Here is a 13,463-nt window from a genome sequence, read left to right as displayed (position 1 = left end):
CAGAGGAGGCCAAGAATCCCAGGGGCTGCAGGAGGCGGGGCAGGAGGTCGGGGAAGTTGCTCCTGGCCTAGGGACCTCAGTGAGGCTTGGAGCCGGTGGCTCATGGCCACCAGGGATTTGAGATGCTGGAGCAGGGCTTGGTGGGGACAGGAAGCCCTGTGGAGGTGCTGGTCATGGCCAGCTGGTGAAGCTGAATAGGGATGCCAGGACTGGTACCAGCCTGGGTTTGGAGGCCGTTGCCCTCGCCCAGGACGCTGCCAGGTCTCAGGCTCTCCCCACAGTCTCCCCCTGCCTCTGGGAGGCCTCTGCCAAGCACAGATTCCCCTTGGGGCCAGGTTGCCTTTGCCCTGGCCCTGCTGCAGGGCACCCACCGGGGGAGGGGAGCCCTTCAGGGCTACGTCTGGCCCCCTGGCCTCTGGCTGGTAGTATCTCATCTCCACTTTTCTGTTGAAGGAGAGCATTTTGCGAACCTTCCCCCCCAAGGGGCTGGACTCTGCTGTGTCCAGAAGCCCTGCCTTGGGGAGCAGCACCGCCAGCAACAGGCTTGAGTGAGTGGCTTCCAGGCCTGGAGAAAGAGGGGGAAAGAGACCAAAGGCTTGGACGGAGAGAACTCATAGCCCCCAGAAGCAGCATTCTGGCTGTGGCAAGAGGTCTGGAGGTTAGACCCCAAGAAGAGCTTTCTAGTAGTGAGACGGGGCCCATGAGATGCTGGGAAAGTAAGTAGGAGGGTGTAAGATTTGCTCTTCACAGTGTGTGAAAGGGTTCACTTGGCTGAGACTGGGGCATGGATGGTTTAATCTCAATACTGTATGATTCAGTCTACCACACTGTCCCCAGGACAGGCAGCCCAGAAAGATCAAACACTACTCAGCAACAGGTACAGTCCACCCCTTGATACCCCCTCCAGCCCCCTCCCATGCTTTCCTGGATCCACGCCCTGGAGGCTATCCAGGCACAAAAGCCAAGCTTGGCCCAGGATAGCTGTGGTGAAAACATCTCTCCTTCCTCTTTTATTTAGGTCCTAATTTCAGCCAGTTGGTGGTTCCTGCCTCTGTTCTGCTACGCTGGGGTCAAATGTGACTGGTGAGTTTTTCATCAAGGTGCCTGATTGGAGAGGCTGTATGTGTGGTGGTTAGGAGGCCAGTTTCTGCTACTGACTGGCTCTGTGACTCTGGACAAGTCACTTGCTTTCTCCCTACCTCAGTTTCCTCATCTGTGAAGTGAAAAAGTTATTAGCACCATCCTGAAGGGGTTATTTTGAGGACTAACTGAATTAATATAAGTAAAGCTTTCAGAATGTTGTCTGGCACATAGTAAACAATATACAAGTCTGAGCTCTTCTTGTTTTTGTTCTCACGTTTGCCCATCTCAGAAGTTCCCTTCTGAGATGTGCCTGCCTCCATGGAGACAGGGGTGACTGTGTCTACAACACCTGTCTGGTCACCAAGTGAGGGGAGGCAGGGTCTGGAATGGGCATCGGGCACTCACCTGGGCCTCCAAGAGGGCGCAGCCTGGAGGGCAGGGGCTGGAAGGCAGGCAGGGGCAGCAGGACCACCCCCACCTGTTCCACAGCTGCCAGGCCATGGCGCTGCTTGTCATTGAGGTAGGAATAGAGCAGGTGGCAATTCTGGGTGTCCTGAGAGCCCTGTGGGCACAGTCTGACCACGCAGACGTCCTGAGGTTGCAGGAAGGAGAGCAGATTTAGGAACAGTCATTCTTTGCTCCTGTGAACACCCCTGGTCTCATCTGAACCTCTGAGAACCCCGTGAGGAAGAGTGGCCCCATTTTCCAGAGGTGGAAACAGAGGGACTTGCCCAGGGTCACACAGTGAGTCTGCAGTCACAGTGGGAACTGGACCCGGATATCTTAAACCAGGTCTCTGCTCCAGAGCTGGAGCGAAAGAGCTCAGGGCTGGGGATATGGTGCTAGGAGGAGAGGTGGTGCCCAAGGGTGGGTGGTTACCTTGGCCTCGGCTGGGCAGATGCTAGCCAGAAAGTCCCAGACAGCACTGGGGGGGATGCAGCCTGCAGAGCGGATCACCTGGGGCAGGGCCTGGGGACAGGTAGGAGGCCAGTCAGCCTCCCAGCTTCCCACCCACTTAAGGCAGACTCAATACTGGCTACCCGGAAGCCACAGCCTGTGGCCAAGAGGATTGACAGGCAATATATCAGGAGCCCCAGTGGCTGCTGGAAAGCCCTAACTACCCCTGGAGGCCTACAGCCTGTCCTGGCCAATCTCCTCCACTTCTCAGAAGCCCCTTACTCCCTCCTCTAACCCCCTACCCTCATCCAACACTCAGCTGATCATTCACTCACTCAACAATAACTCCTAAAACCCTTCTCTGGGCCAGGAGGCACCAGACCCTTTTCCTGGGTCCTTCCTGCTCTATGCCTTGGGTTATAGGGAGTCCTTTGCCCATGTGTCTCTGCAGGAGTGGGGCTGCATCTAGCCTAGCACAGGGCCAAGCACAGAGAGGGAGCCAATGACTTGTTTCAGAAGGAGTGAGTGGGTGAATGAATGAATGGGGGTGTGTGTAGCTGACTGGGCTGGTCAGTGTGCAAGGGAGTCTCCAGCGAGCAGGGCAGGAGTACCCGGATGAGCCGAAAGCTGTGCCCCGAGACCAGCTGGGCCTTGACCTGGAACCGCTTAATGGAGAACATGTCCAGAGACCCCTCCCAGGGCGGCTGGCTGGGCAGGGCTTTTGTGGACCCAGCAGGCATCTGGAGCCTAGAGGGAGGGACAGAGAGAACAGGGCCAGGTGAACAGGTCACCAGGGCTTCCCCAGCAGCTCCTTAGTTTTCAGAGAAGGTCCTGTGTCCCCACTGTGGGTGCTGGAACACTGGTCCAAACATGGCCTTATGTGGTGGAGACCAGTAGGCAGGGATGATTAGTTCCATCGCACAGATGGGGAAACCGAGGCCCACACAAGAGGCAGGATTTGCCTAAGGCCATATGGAAAAACCCACCCTGTGTCTGCTGCCCCAGCGGGTGGCCTCCCCCACCAACCCTGCCGGTTGCCCACCTCCTTGCCCACTGCCCCATACCTGTCCTTGGGCTCCGTGGGAGGCTTCTCCTTGGTTTGGGGCATCTCTGGAGAGGACATACGGACTAGGCTTGGGGCTCTCTGGAAAGCGTCATCCCCCATCCTCCTGGTGGCTATGAAGGAGGCTGGCTGCTCACACAAGGGCTTCCAGTCTGCAAAGAGGAGAGGCATGAGCTGAAACGCGGGCCGGCAGCTAGGCTGAAGCCAGCCCAGGGCATTAGAAATGGAGTTTGAACCAGGTCCTTTTTGAGGTGACCTGGAACACGGGTACCCCCGCCCCACCACCTTCCCCCCAAGCCATGAATCCCTGTTGCCGCTGAACCCCACACTCAGCCCCGGCCTGCCCACCACCCCTGTGCCCCTCCTGTGTCTCCCTCCCACCCATGCAGATGCGGCAGCTGGAGTCTAGGAAGTAGTGCTCGTGCTGCTCTGTGGTGTCCTCGTGCTGCTCCGTGGTGCCCTTCGACGTGGCAGGCAGGGCCAGTGGGTCGCCGTCTATGGACACCATGGGTCCCTGGGAGGCAAAGGAGGAGAGAGGGGTGGGCTGGGAAGGTGGCTGGGGAGGTCAGCAGCCCTCCATGAGTAGGGGGCCCTCAAGGCTGTGGTTTTATTTTTCTAAATAATATATTCTTTAATTACAAAAGTATCATGAACTTGTTACAGAAAATTTAGAAAATACAGAAAATTTGAAAATTAAAAAAAAAAAAATCACCCCTTGTCCCACCACTCAGAAACAACTGTTGATATTCTGGGTATCCCTTTATAATAGTTTATCTATACACAGAGTTTTGGGGGTCCTTTTGTGGTTCATGTGTCCATGAACCACAGCAAAGGTATCTGTCATGTTATACCGTCCCTGTAGACATTGCACTGATGGGGTGGGCTGGAGTGTATGCATCACCTCTGCTGCTAGACAATCAGGTCGTTCCCAGGCTTTCACTGTAACAAATAACACTGAGGACATCCTTATGCTGAAAGTATTTTCCTAAACTTTCAATTATCTCCTTAGGACAAGTTCTCAGAAGCAGATGACAGAATTGAGGAGAATGAACGTTTTTAAGAACCTTGATGCCCAATGCCAAATCACCCTTTTTTCCTCATAATAGAAACAGCTTTAAACACACAACCAACATTGCTTCAGGAAGATTTGAAAAGATCTTGAAACTCTCACTCTTGCCTTAAAACCACCTCCAGAGCAGTGACAAGGCACAGGCTTTGGAGTCAGAGAGCCTGGGTTCCAGTCTCCCCCACTGCCAACTAAGTGACCTTGGGCAAACGGTTTCAGGTGCCTCACCCAGGAAACTGGCATCACCCATCTTGTAGGTTATATCGTGAGGTTTGAATGAGGCATTGTTTGTAAAAGTGGCACATAGTAGGTGTTCAATCGGAGGAAATGTTGCTATTCTGTGTTATCTTCCCCTCCCCTACTCTGCCGCCCCTTCTCTCTTCCCTCTCTCTCTGGCTCCTCCCCCTACATTTACATTCAATTTACTCAGGGAATACAGGTTGGTTTGGGTTGGGGAGCAGCCACGCCCTCTTAGGGCTCCTCTCCGCAGAGCCAGGAGGTCTGGTTGTTGGCCTGGATACTGGTGAGGGAGAGCAGGGGTTTTTGTCGGTCAAGGTCACTGCCATTTCCCCAGCGAACGTGGCTCAAGGGACCCTGCGCTCCCCCATCCTGGACACACAGCTGATTAGACCGGGGTGAACATCTGACCCACGGGACACCCAACCAAAGCCAGAGCAGCCTTCTCCTGAGAGTGACTGAAGTGAGCCAAGGGGGCGCTCTGATAGGCTGCAGGAGGCTGAGGGGATGGGTTCATTGATTCGAGGGCTGCTGAGCCATCCTGTTGAGCCATGTGCAAGGAGGAGGAGCCAAGGGGGAGGAAGAAGCAGGATGGACAGGAGGATGGGGCAGATCCCCCACAAAAAAAAGGACACTCTGCACAGACTGCTCTGGACTCCAGGTGGTACCCTGCCGGAGCATCCCTAAGTCCTTCTGCTGAATAGAGCAAGTCTCTGCTCCTTACATCCAAAAAGTCCCTGCCTCAAACAGTGTGTCCCTGCTGCTTCCCAACCTGGGATCTGGTCGGAATGCCTGAGCTTGGGGGGAACTGCGGAGATAGGACTCACTACTACTCACATGAGGTGCCCTGGGGTTAGGCCAAAAGGAGGGGGAGCAGCACTGAGAAGGTGCGGACAGGCCCGGCGCCGGCGTTGGTCTCACCCCACGCTCACCCAGACCCTGTGCGGCGACCATGATCCCCCTATTTACGATGAAGACCGTGGGCCTCAGCGTAGTCAGATGACTTGCCCAAGGCCACACAGCTGGTGAGGTGAGGGGTGGGATCCGAGGGCACAGGCCCTGCCTGGCACCACGTCAGGCTCCCACTTACCACCAGATCCTCCAGGGTCAGCATCTGGTCCATGTCCCGCAGGATCTCGACTTCCCCCTTGTGGGTCAGTTTGGAGGCCGGGAGGCTGCACGGCTCCTTCTGTAGCTGCTCAATCATCTCCAGGCTCTGAGGGGCGGGGCAGCCCCAGCTCAGCCAGGGTTGGAGGACTTTGGCCACCAAGAGCCCAAGTGCTCCCTCTCCTCCCTTGAGGCCCCTCCGCTGCGGCTCCCCTTCCGTGCCAGCCCTCTCCCTTCCTCCACGTCTCTGCTTCTGCCAGTCCCTCACCTGGAGACCCCCCACCATCCGCCTCGCCTCTCCATTTTCCACTCATTCACCCTCCAACTCAAACCCGGCCTCCCCCAGGAAGCCTTCTTGAACTTCGCCTTCTCGCACGAGTCAAATCTGCCCCTGACCGTATCCCACCCACCCTCTGCCCGGGGAAGAGTGTGGGGCAGTCGAAAGAGCACAGGCTCTAGAGCACCAGCTGTCATTAATAAAGACCCACAAGATGGTGTGGCCCTGGGCAAGCCCTTCATTGCTCTAAGCCTTAGTTGATCTGTTCTCTAGAAATGAAATTAAGAGCATCATATTAAACAGCTTATGTTGAGTGCTTAGCCTGGAGCCTGGCTCATAGTAAATGCTACTTGTGATTCTTATTGTTGATCAGTGTCATCCTATCTGAAACGATTCCTGAAAGCCTGTCTCTTCCTTTCTAACAACCCCTGGAGGACAGAAGCCGTGTCCTCCCAGCAGGGTTGGCTTCGTGGGCATGGGCTCCATGCAGTAGCCCAGGGCCCTGCGCCTAGAGGGGCCCCATGCTAAATACTGCCATCATCTTGAAATTCTTTTTTTTTTTTTTCTTGGCCGCGCTGCCGGCATGCGAGATCTTAGTTCCCTGACCAGGAATCGAACAAGTGCCCCCTGCAGTGGAAGCACAGAGTCTTAACCACTGGACCACCAGGGAAGTCCCTGAAATTCTTAATCATTGAACAAAGCACCCGCATTTTCATTCTGCACTGGCTCCACAATTTACATAGCTGGTCCTGGTTGCCCACAGTGCCCGGACAGAAGCTCAGAGTGGACAGATGCTCCTAATGGATTCCAGTTATTAATTCTAACCAGCCCAGTGTCTGTCAGAACAAGGGCCTTAGTGCCCCAGCCCATCCCACGGGCCCTGCTCCCTCGATCAGTCCCTCCCTTTCTCACTGGGGCACCAACAAACATTATGCAAGCATCTCCTGAAGCTGGCTCAGTGCCCACACCTTCCCTGCCCCTGTGCAGTTCCCTGGAGGGAGAGACCCATGGACGCAGGGTGTATGGGGGTGTACTGCTGGAGGCTGAGGGGTTACTCACTCCGCCTGGGGCACTAGGAAGACTTCCAGCCTTTTCTGGAACTTCTGGGACTGGGACTGAAGCAGGGGCTTCACACTGGGTCTGCGCCCCATGGATGGCGGATGACAATCCTGGATTCCAGACTCTGGGCCAACATCCCCAGTCCCCCCACCCACCAGCCCAGCTCCATAGAAAAGCAAGTGGAAGACGACACCCCCGGGGGCGTCACCTCTCTACTGAGCTCTCCATCTCCAATCCCCTTCATTTCTGCCCCTTTTCCCTTTTTTTTGGTGGAGAGAGTCTCTCTGACTCTCTCCCTGTCTGCCTGATCTTCCTGTTCCCTCGTTTCTGTTTCTGTCTGTCCTGTGCTCCTCTGTCTCATCACCTTCCTCCTCACTCTTTGTCTCTGTCTCTCCCCCTCCATCCTCGGGCCTCCCCCTCCCCAAACCCCTTCTCCATGTCCTGACTTGACCCAACAGCTCACCCTCTTCTCCTCCTGGTCCCGCCAGCGGGCCAGCTCTTGGGGGGCCAGCTGGACCGAGCTCATCCGCACCAGGCCGTGGGGGCTGACGTCTCCATGAACCACTTTGAGAAACAGGTCCTGCAAGGGCAGAGGCTGCACCACACCGCTTGGAGAGCCCCACCCAACATCCTGCCAGGGCTTCCCACCTCTGAGGGGGACCCAGCCCAGCCCAGAGCCCCACTCACCGGGTTCCTGGGGTCCCGCAGGTTGAACAGCAGGCTGCGGTACTTGTTCTTGTAGCGGCCGTTGGTGGCTTGTGTCAGGTCGAAGAGGGCTGCCTCGATGCCAGCAGCGATGCCCTCCACGGCCTCCTCACTCAGCACCAGGTCTGGGCGCTCCTGAAGGCTGTGGGGCACAAGGGCAGGGCCAGGGCGCCGAGCCCGAGAGGGAGACATGGGTGGAGAGCAGGGTCTGGGCCAGCTCTGGTTTCTATTCTGAACATTTTCCTACATGAACCCATTTATTCTCCCCCCAACTCCGTGAAGAAGAGGTATTATTCTCCATTTACAGATGGGGTGACTGAGGCTCACAGAAGATAAGGGGCTTGCCTGAGGCCACACGATGAGTAGAAAAGTAAGATCGGATTGCTCAGCCCCTGCTCTATCCCTGGCCAGTGAACCAGGGTATGGAGGGAGGGGAGGAAGCCTGGTGGGGGGAGGGTAAGGCATTGGTCAGGGGAGGGGATGGAGCCCTGGCCCTGGATGTAACCCTGAATCTGCTACTGACTTGCTGTGTGACCTTTGCAAAATCCTGTCCTCTCTGGGCCTTGGTCTCACCATTAGTAAAATGACAGCTCTGTGCTCAGATCTCTGAGATAGTCCCAACACAGAGTCTCACTGTGTCTGAAAGCATTTGCTGTGGGCGACGTCCACGAGGACCTGAGCAGACACTGAGAGCTGCAGCGGCTTAATGAGAAAGCACAACCCTGAAGCCAGAGAGACCCAGGTTCAAATGTGTGGGCAAATGACCTCACAGGACAAAATGGGATAGTCATACACACAGAAGCCCTTAGAACATGGCACAGCCCTGGGAGGTGGTGTGTGTGAGGGCAGCCCTTCAGGATGTCCTGGATGTCAGGGAACGCGGAACAAGGCCTTACCGACTCCACAGCGCCTCCTGCATGGCACGGACCACAGTGCCCCGTACCCCGGTATCTAGGGGGAGCTTCTCCTGTTGGGGCTGAAGCTGAGCTGTGGGGAAACAGAGTCACTGGCGCCCGGTGGATGCTCAGGGGCAAGGGGAGGGGGTGACTCAATGCTGAGGGGCTTAGGCAGGCAGGGGAGGTGTCCCACCCTCAGGGACCCAGGGCGTCTAGGATGTCTGTCTGGGAGCCGAGTCCAGGCAGCCAGCGGGCCCCACCCCTTTGGGGAAGGACTACAGGCTGATTGGGGGTGGGAGAGGAGAGGAGCCTTAGCAGGGGCTGGGGCCCGGAGCGGGCTGGGAGCCCCCTGCGCGCTCAGCAGTCCCTAGAAGACAGACGGCTGCCGAGGGGCACCCTCCACGGCCCCTCACCTGAGTCCTCTCCCCGCGCTTGCTCACCAGGCTCCTCCTCTTCAGCCTCCACTGGGCCACACTGTAGGGGAGGGGTGAGGAACCGAGGCCTTGTCCCTGGGTGCAGCCTCCCAGCCCCAGGGGGACCCTGCTTCCCCAGTCGCCTCCCCAGCCCCACATTCCCCCTACCCGTGCTCCAGGGAGGGATGCCACGTGGCCAGGGCAGAAGCACTCACCCCCGGACACTCAGCACCAGCCTCCTGAACGGGAACCCCCTCCTGCAACAGAATGAGGATGTGGAGCCCCTGGGCGGAAAGGAATGACTCCTCGGATGGTGGACGGGGTCAGAGAGGCCCCCAGAGCCCCATGCTGTCCCCCCGAGGGAGGTGGCTAGAGGATCTTGGGATGGCAGGACATGAGGGGCGGCCAGGAACAAAGGTCAACAACTGCTCTCTCCCCAAAATGCATGGAGGCCCAGCCCCTCCCTTCCTCCTCTGCTCCGGTCAAGCTCCTGAACTCAGCAGTGCACGAGAAGGAACGCACAGACCACCGCCCGGGGGCGGCCAGCCAGCAGAGGTCTAACCCTGCCTCTGGCTATTACATTCTGTGTGACCATGTGAAAGTCACGGCGTCTCTCTGGGCTGCAGCACCATCTCTGTGAATCAGGTGTGCATGCGCCTCTCCCAACAGGATGAAGAGACATGTCAGCGTAAAGAACATCTTCTGTACCTGGCACCCCGCGGGGCCCTGGGCCATGGGCCTTTCCTTCCTTCTGGGCCTCTGGGCAGGTGAGGCTGAGTTGACCTCCATCATGTCCTCCAGAACCTCCAGCTTTGGAGGCAGCAGTCCCCCTGCCTGGCCGTAGCCGATGGCCCCCAGGAGGTGGATGACTGCCCCAGAACCAACCTGCCAGGGGAGAAGAGCCCTTCAGAGCACTAGCCTCACCTGCAATTGTTTCCTGTCCTCGCTCTTCCCCGCTGAACTGTAAGCTCCATGAGGACAGGGAGCATGTATGTCTTAGCCCCCACTGTATTCCCAATGCCCAGAAAAGGCTGGCACAGAGGAGGGCTCTATAAATGTTTGCTGACTGCCTGGCCTCCATCCCAGGAGAGGAACCTGTCTTCATTCCCATCCTCTCGGCTTCCCCTCTCACTCCCAGCCACGTTCAGAGTTACCTGGACCCTGTACTGAGACCCTTCTCACCCTTCTGACCAGAGATGCATCTTACCAGGGAGCCATATCCTGTTCTGAGCCCACCTTCTCTTTCTCAAAGCTCTGTCATGCCCCTTTTTCCAGGGTCACTGACTTGCCTTTTGCCCCTGAAACAGCCACGCGGTGAACACGTCCACCACCCCCTCTGAAAGCCTGCTGATCACCCCTCTATTGCCCCTGAGAGGAAGCCCTTCATGACCATTTCAAGATGCAGAGTGGTTCTGGGTCTTCTAATGAGATATAGAATCTCTCTTGCTCCCCTTTTTGCATTGGCTGCCACCAGGAAGCTTAGTATTAACTTTAAGCCTAGACATTGTACCTTCCCAGGATTGGGGGGCGGGGGGTGTTGTAACAAGATTTCCCCTTCTCCTTCCCCTTTTCTTGCTTTCTTTAGACTTTAACCCATTTGAGTATGTTTTGATTCTTTTAATTTATTACAAACCACAGGGAATTGTTTTGAAAGTAGATGGGTCTAAAAACTAATCTTTGAATGAATGATCATGAATGGTCAGGTTCCAAGGTTTGGGGGAAAATAGAGGTCTGAGATTCACATCATAGGAAGTGGGGAGTACTAGGAAGCTCCGGAGGAGGGCAGGCTAGGGCAGGGGGCTGGGATTGTCTCTGGGGAGGACCCCTCCCAGCCCACCACACCTCAGGAGAGAGAGGAAAAACAGCAGTAATAAAAAGGAAAAACCTACGTAACACACATGCTTCACCCCATGGGCCGTTTTCATTGCCTCCTTGGAGAGAAAGAGGATACAGACATTAGAATTCAGAGGACCCAGTGACCCCACTGCAGGGAATTCACAAGAAAATACACACAAAGGTGAAAGATGTACATTCAGTGTTCACTGGGTTGGCATTTACGACAACAACAAAAAAGTTGGGTACAATCCAGTGTCCATCAAAAGGGTAATGGTTAATAAACGGTGACATATCATACTATGGATTCTAACTGGCCATTAAAAAGAGTGAGTAGTAATAAAAAACTACCGTTCATCAAGGGCTTATAAAGCAGCTGACCCTGGAGGAAGCATGTCATACATGATCTTATTAAGGTCTCAGAACAACACTATGAACTATGTACTATTTCCATCCCCATTTTACAGATGAGGAAACTGAGGCTCAGAGAGGCTCTGAAAAGTCCCATAGCTACTAAGTGACAGAGCTAGGATTAGAACCTAGTTCTGTCTGACTCCGAAGCCCAGGCATTTAACTGCTGGGCTATGTGGAGAGCACTGACAGATATGGTAAGATTCATGGAAAGATGGCAAGCTGTATTGTTTGGAGAAAAAGAAAAAAATAGGTTATGGAGCAGTATGTGTTGCATAAGCCTATTTATGTAAATATATATTTATAGATGCATAATAGAAGTTATCTCTGGGGAATGAAATTCCAGGGGGATTTTCACTTTCTACTTGTAGACACGGGTATTTATGTTACTCAGAATGAGCATGTGTCTCTTTCATGAGCACAAACATACTTTTTAAACTAAAAGACAAGTTCAGAACAATGTGTGTAGTGTGCTACCATTTGCCTTAAAAAGAGAAAGATTTTTTCATTGCATTTGCTTGAATCAGCATGAAATATCTCTGGAAGTATCCACAAGAACCTGATAACAGAGGCTTCCAATAGGAAAGGGACTGGGAGTTGGGAAGGAGATTTTCACTTTCTTTTTTTTTTTTTTTTTTAACCATGGGAATGAATCAGCCTTTCAAAAAAGTAAATTGAGTTGGGGGGGAGGGGGTGGCAGAGAGAAAACAGGGGACATCTGGGAAGGAAAACAGGAAAGAGATTAAGAATGGTCCTTCACAGTTTAAAACCTTTTGACTGGCCCCTGTTCTCAGGGGTCCACATACCAGAGTTTTGAGGCTCCAAAACAATAGGCAGCAGAATCAGACCAGCAAAGACTTTAGATACTGGACTTAGCAGACAAGAATACAACATATGTATGTATGATATGTTTAAAGAAATAAAAGGCAATGTCGAACATATGAGTGAAGGGCAAAAATATGTATTAAAAATATTATATATATATATATATATATATATACATATAAAAAAAATCTGAAGGGCAGATTTGGTTGGGGACAAAACACGACTTCTGGAAATAAAAATACAATAATAATAACTATTAAAATTTAAAAGTCAATATATAGGTTTAATAGCATATTAGACACAGCTGAAATAAGCTAGTGAACTAGAAGATAGACTTAAAGAAATTATCCAAAATATTCACAGCACAGAGACTGTGAAACACAATCAAAGAGACACAAAGGCTAGAGCGAAAGGACTAATATCACTCTGGAACTAAAGTTTCAGAAGGAGAGAGGAGAGAATTGAGCAGAGGAAGTATTTGAAGATAGACGGCTAAGAATTTTCTGGACTTGATACAGGACGACAATTTACAGATTCAAAAAGCTCAGTGAATTTCAAAAAGTTTAGGTAAAAGTAAATCCACACCTAGACACATCATAGTGAAACTGTTCCACACCAATGATAAGGAGATCCTGGGCTTCCCTGGTGGCGCAGTGGTTAAGAATCCGCCTGCCAATTCAGGGGATACTGGTTCGAGCCCTGGTCCGGGAAGATCCCACATGCCGCAGAGCAACTAAGCCCGTGTGCCACAACTACTGAGCCTGCGCTCTATAGCCCGCGAGCCACAACTACTGAAGCCCGCACACCTAGAGCCCATGCTCCGCAACGAGAAGCCACTGCAATGAGAAGCCCGCGCACTGCAACGAAGAATAGCCCCCGCTCACCGCAACTAGAGGAAGCCCTCGCGCAGCAACGAAGACCCAACACAGCCAAAAATAATAAATAAAATAAATAAATTTATTAAAAAAAAAAAGGAGATCCTAAAAGCATTGAGAGAGGGGGAAAAAAATCTACACTTTAATAGCACTGAAAATGTGCTACCACTGTTCTGAATGCTTTCCTTGTTAGTTCACTTAATCCTCATCACAACCCTGTGAGTTAGGTACTGGTACCATTATTGCCCCCATTTTACAGAAGAGGAAACTGAAGCACAGAGAGGTTAATCAGCTTGCCCAGTGTCATACAGCTAGTAAACCAAAGATCTAAGATTTAAATCCTGGCAGTCTGATTCCAGAGGCCACACCTTTAACCACTAACGCTATAATGCCTGCCTCTCACAAAAAGACATTCTACCTACAAAGGAATGGTAGTTAGACTAACAGCTAACTTGTCAATAGTAATATGGAAGCAAAACATAGTAGAATAATATTTTCAATATGCTTAAAGAAAATATCAATTGTGCACCCACACAAAATATTTTTTGAGAATGAAGATAAAATAAAGATATTATAACTTATTTAAAAAACAGAAATAGACTCACAGACATAGAAAATAAAGTTACGGTTACCAAAGGGGATAGCAGGGGCGGGGAAGGATAAATTAGGAGTTTGGGATTTACATATACCCACTACTATATATAAAATAGATAAAC

General features: G+C 52.9%; 1 protein-coding gene across 1 annotated transcript; it reads right to left on the bottom strand.

Moving 5' to 3' along the window:
• Positions 1-430: 430 nt before the first annotated feature.
• SPOCD1 (SPOC domain containing 1) lies at positions 431-7,315 on the bottom strand. Its single transcript, XM_061186875.1, has 7 exons — positions 7,253-7,315; positions 5,437-5,562; positions 3,425-3,557; positions 3,044-3,195; positions 2,592-2,741; positions 1,963-2,052; positions 431-565 (listed from the first exon to the last, which is right to left on the bottom strand). Exons 1-7 carry the CDS (start codon positions 7,313-7,315, stop codon positions 431-433), a joined length of 849 nt encoding a protein of 282 aa, XP_061042858.1.
• Positions 7,316-13,463: the final 6,148 nt, after the last annotated feature.

Source organism: Eubalaena glacialis, chromosome 3 (genome assembly GCF_028564815.1).
Source record: "Eubalaena glacialis isolate mEubGla1 chromosome 3, mEubGla1.1.hap2.+ XY, whole genome shotgun sequence".
NCBI classification, from domain to species: Eukaryota; Metazoa; Chordata; class Mammalia; order Artiodactyla; family Balaenidae; genus Eubalaena; species Eubalaena glacialis.
The sequence above is the reverse complement of the archived record's forward strand: the minus strand, read 5'-3'. Positions and strand labels throughout refer to the sequence as shown.

Coding starts and splice junctions, on each gene's coding strand:
- SPOCD1 (XM_061186875.1), bottom strand. CDS start 7,315: ATGAGCTCGGTCCAGCTGGCCCCCCAAGAGCTGGCCCGCTGGCGGGAC. Junction 5,563..7,252: donor GGGACCAGGAGGAGAAGAGG/GTGAGCTGTTGG, acceptor CCCGCCCCTCAG/AGCCTGGAGATGATTGAGCA. Junction 3,558..5,436: donor TGACCCTGGAGGATCTGGTG/GTAAGTGGGAGC, acceptor TTTGCCTCCCAG/GGACCCATGGTGTCCATAGA.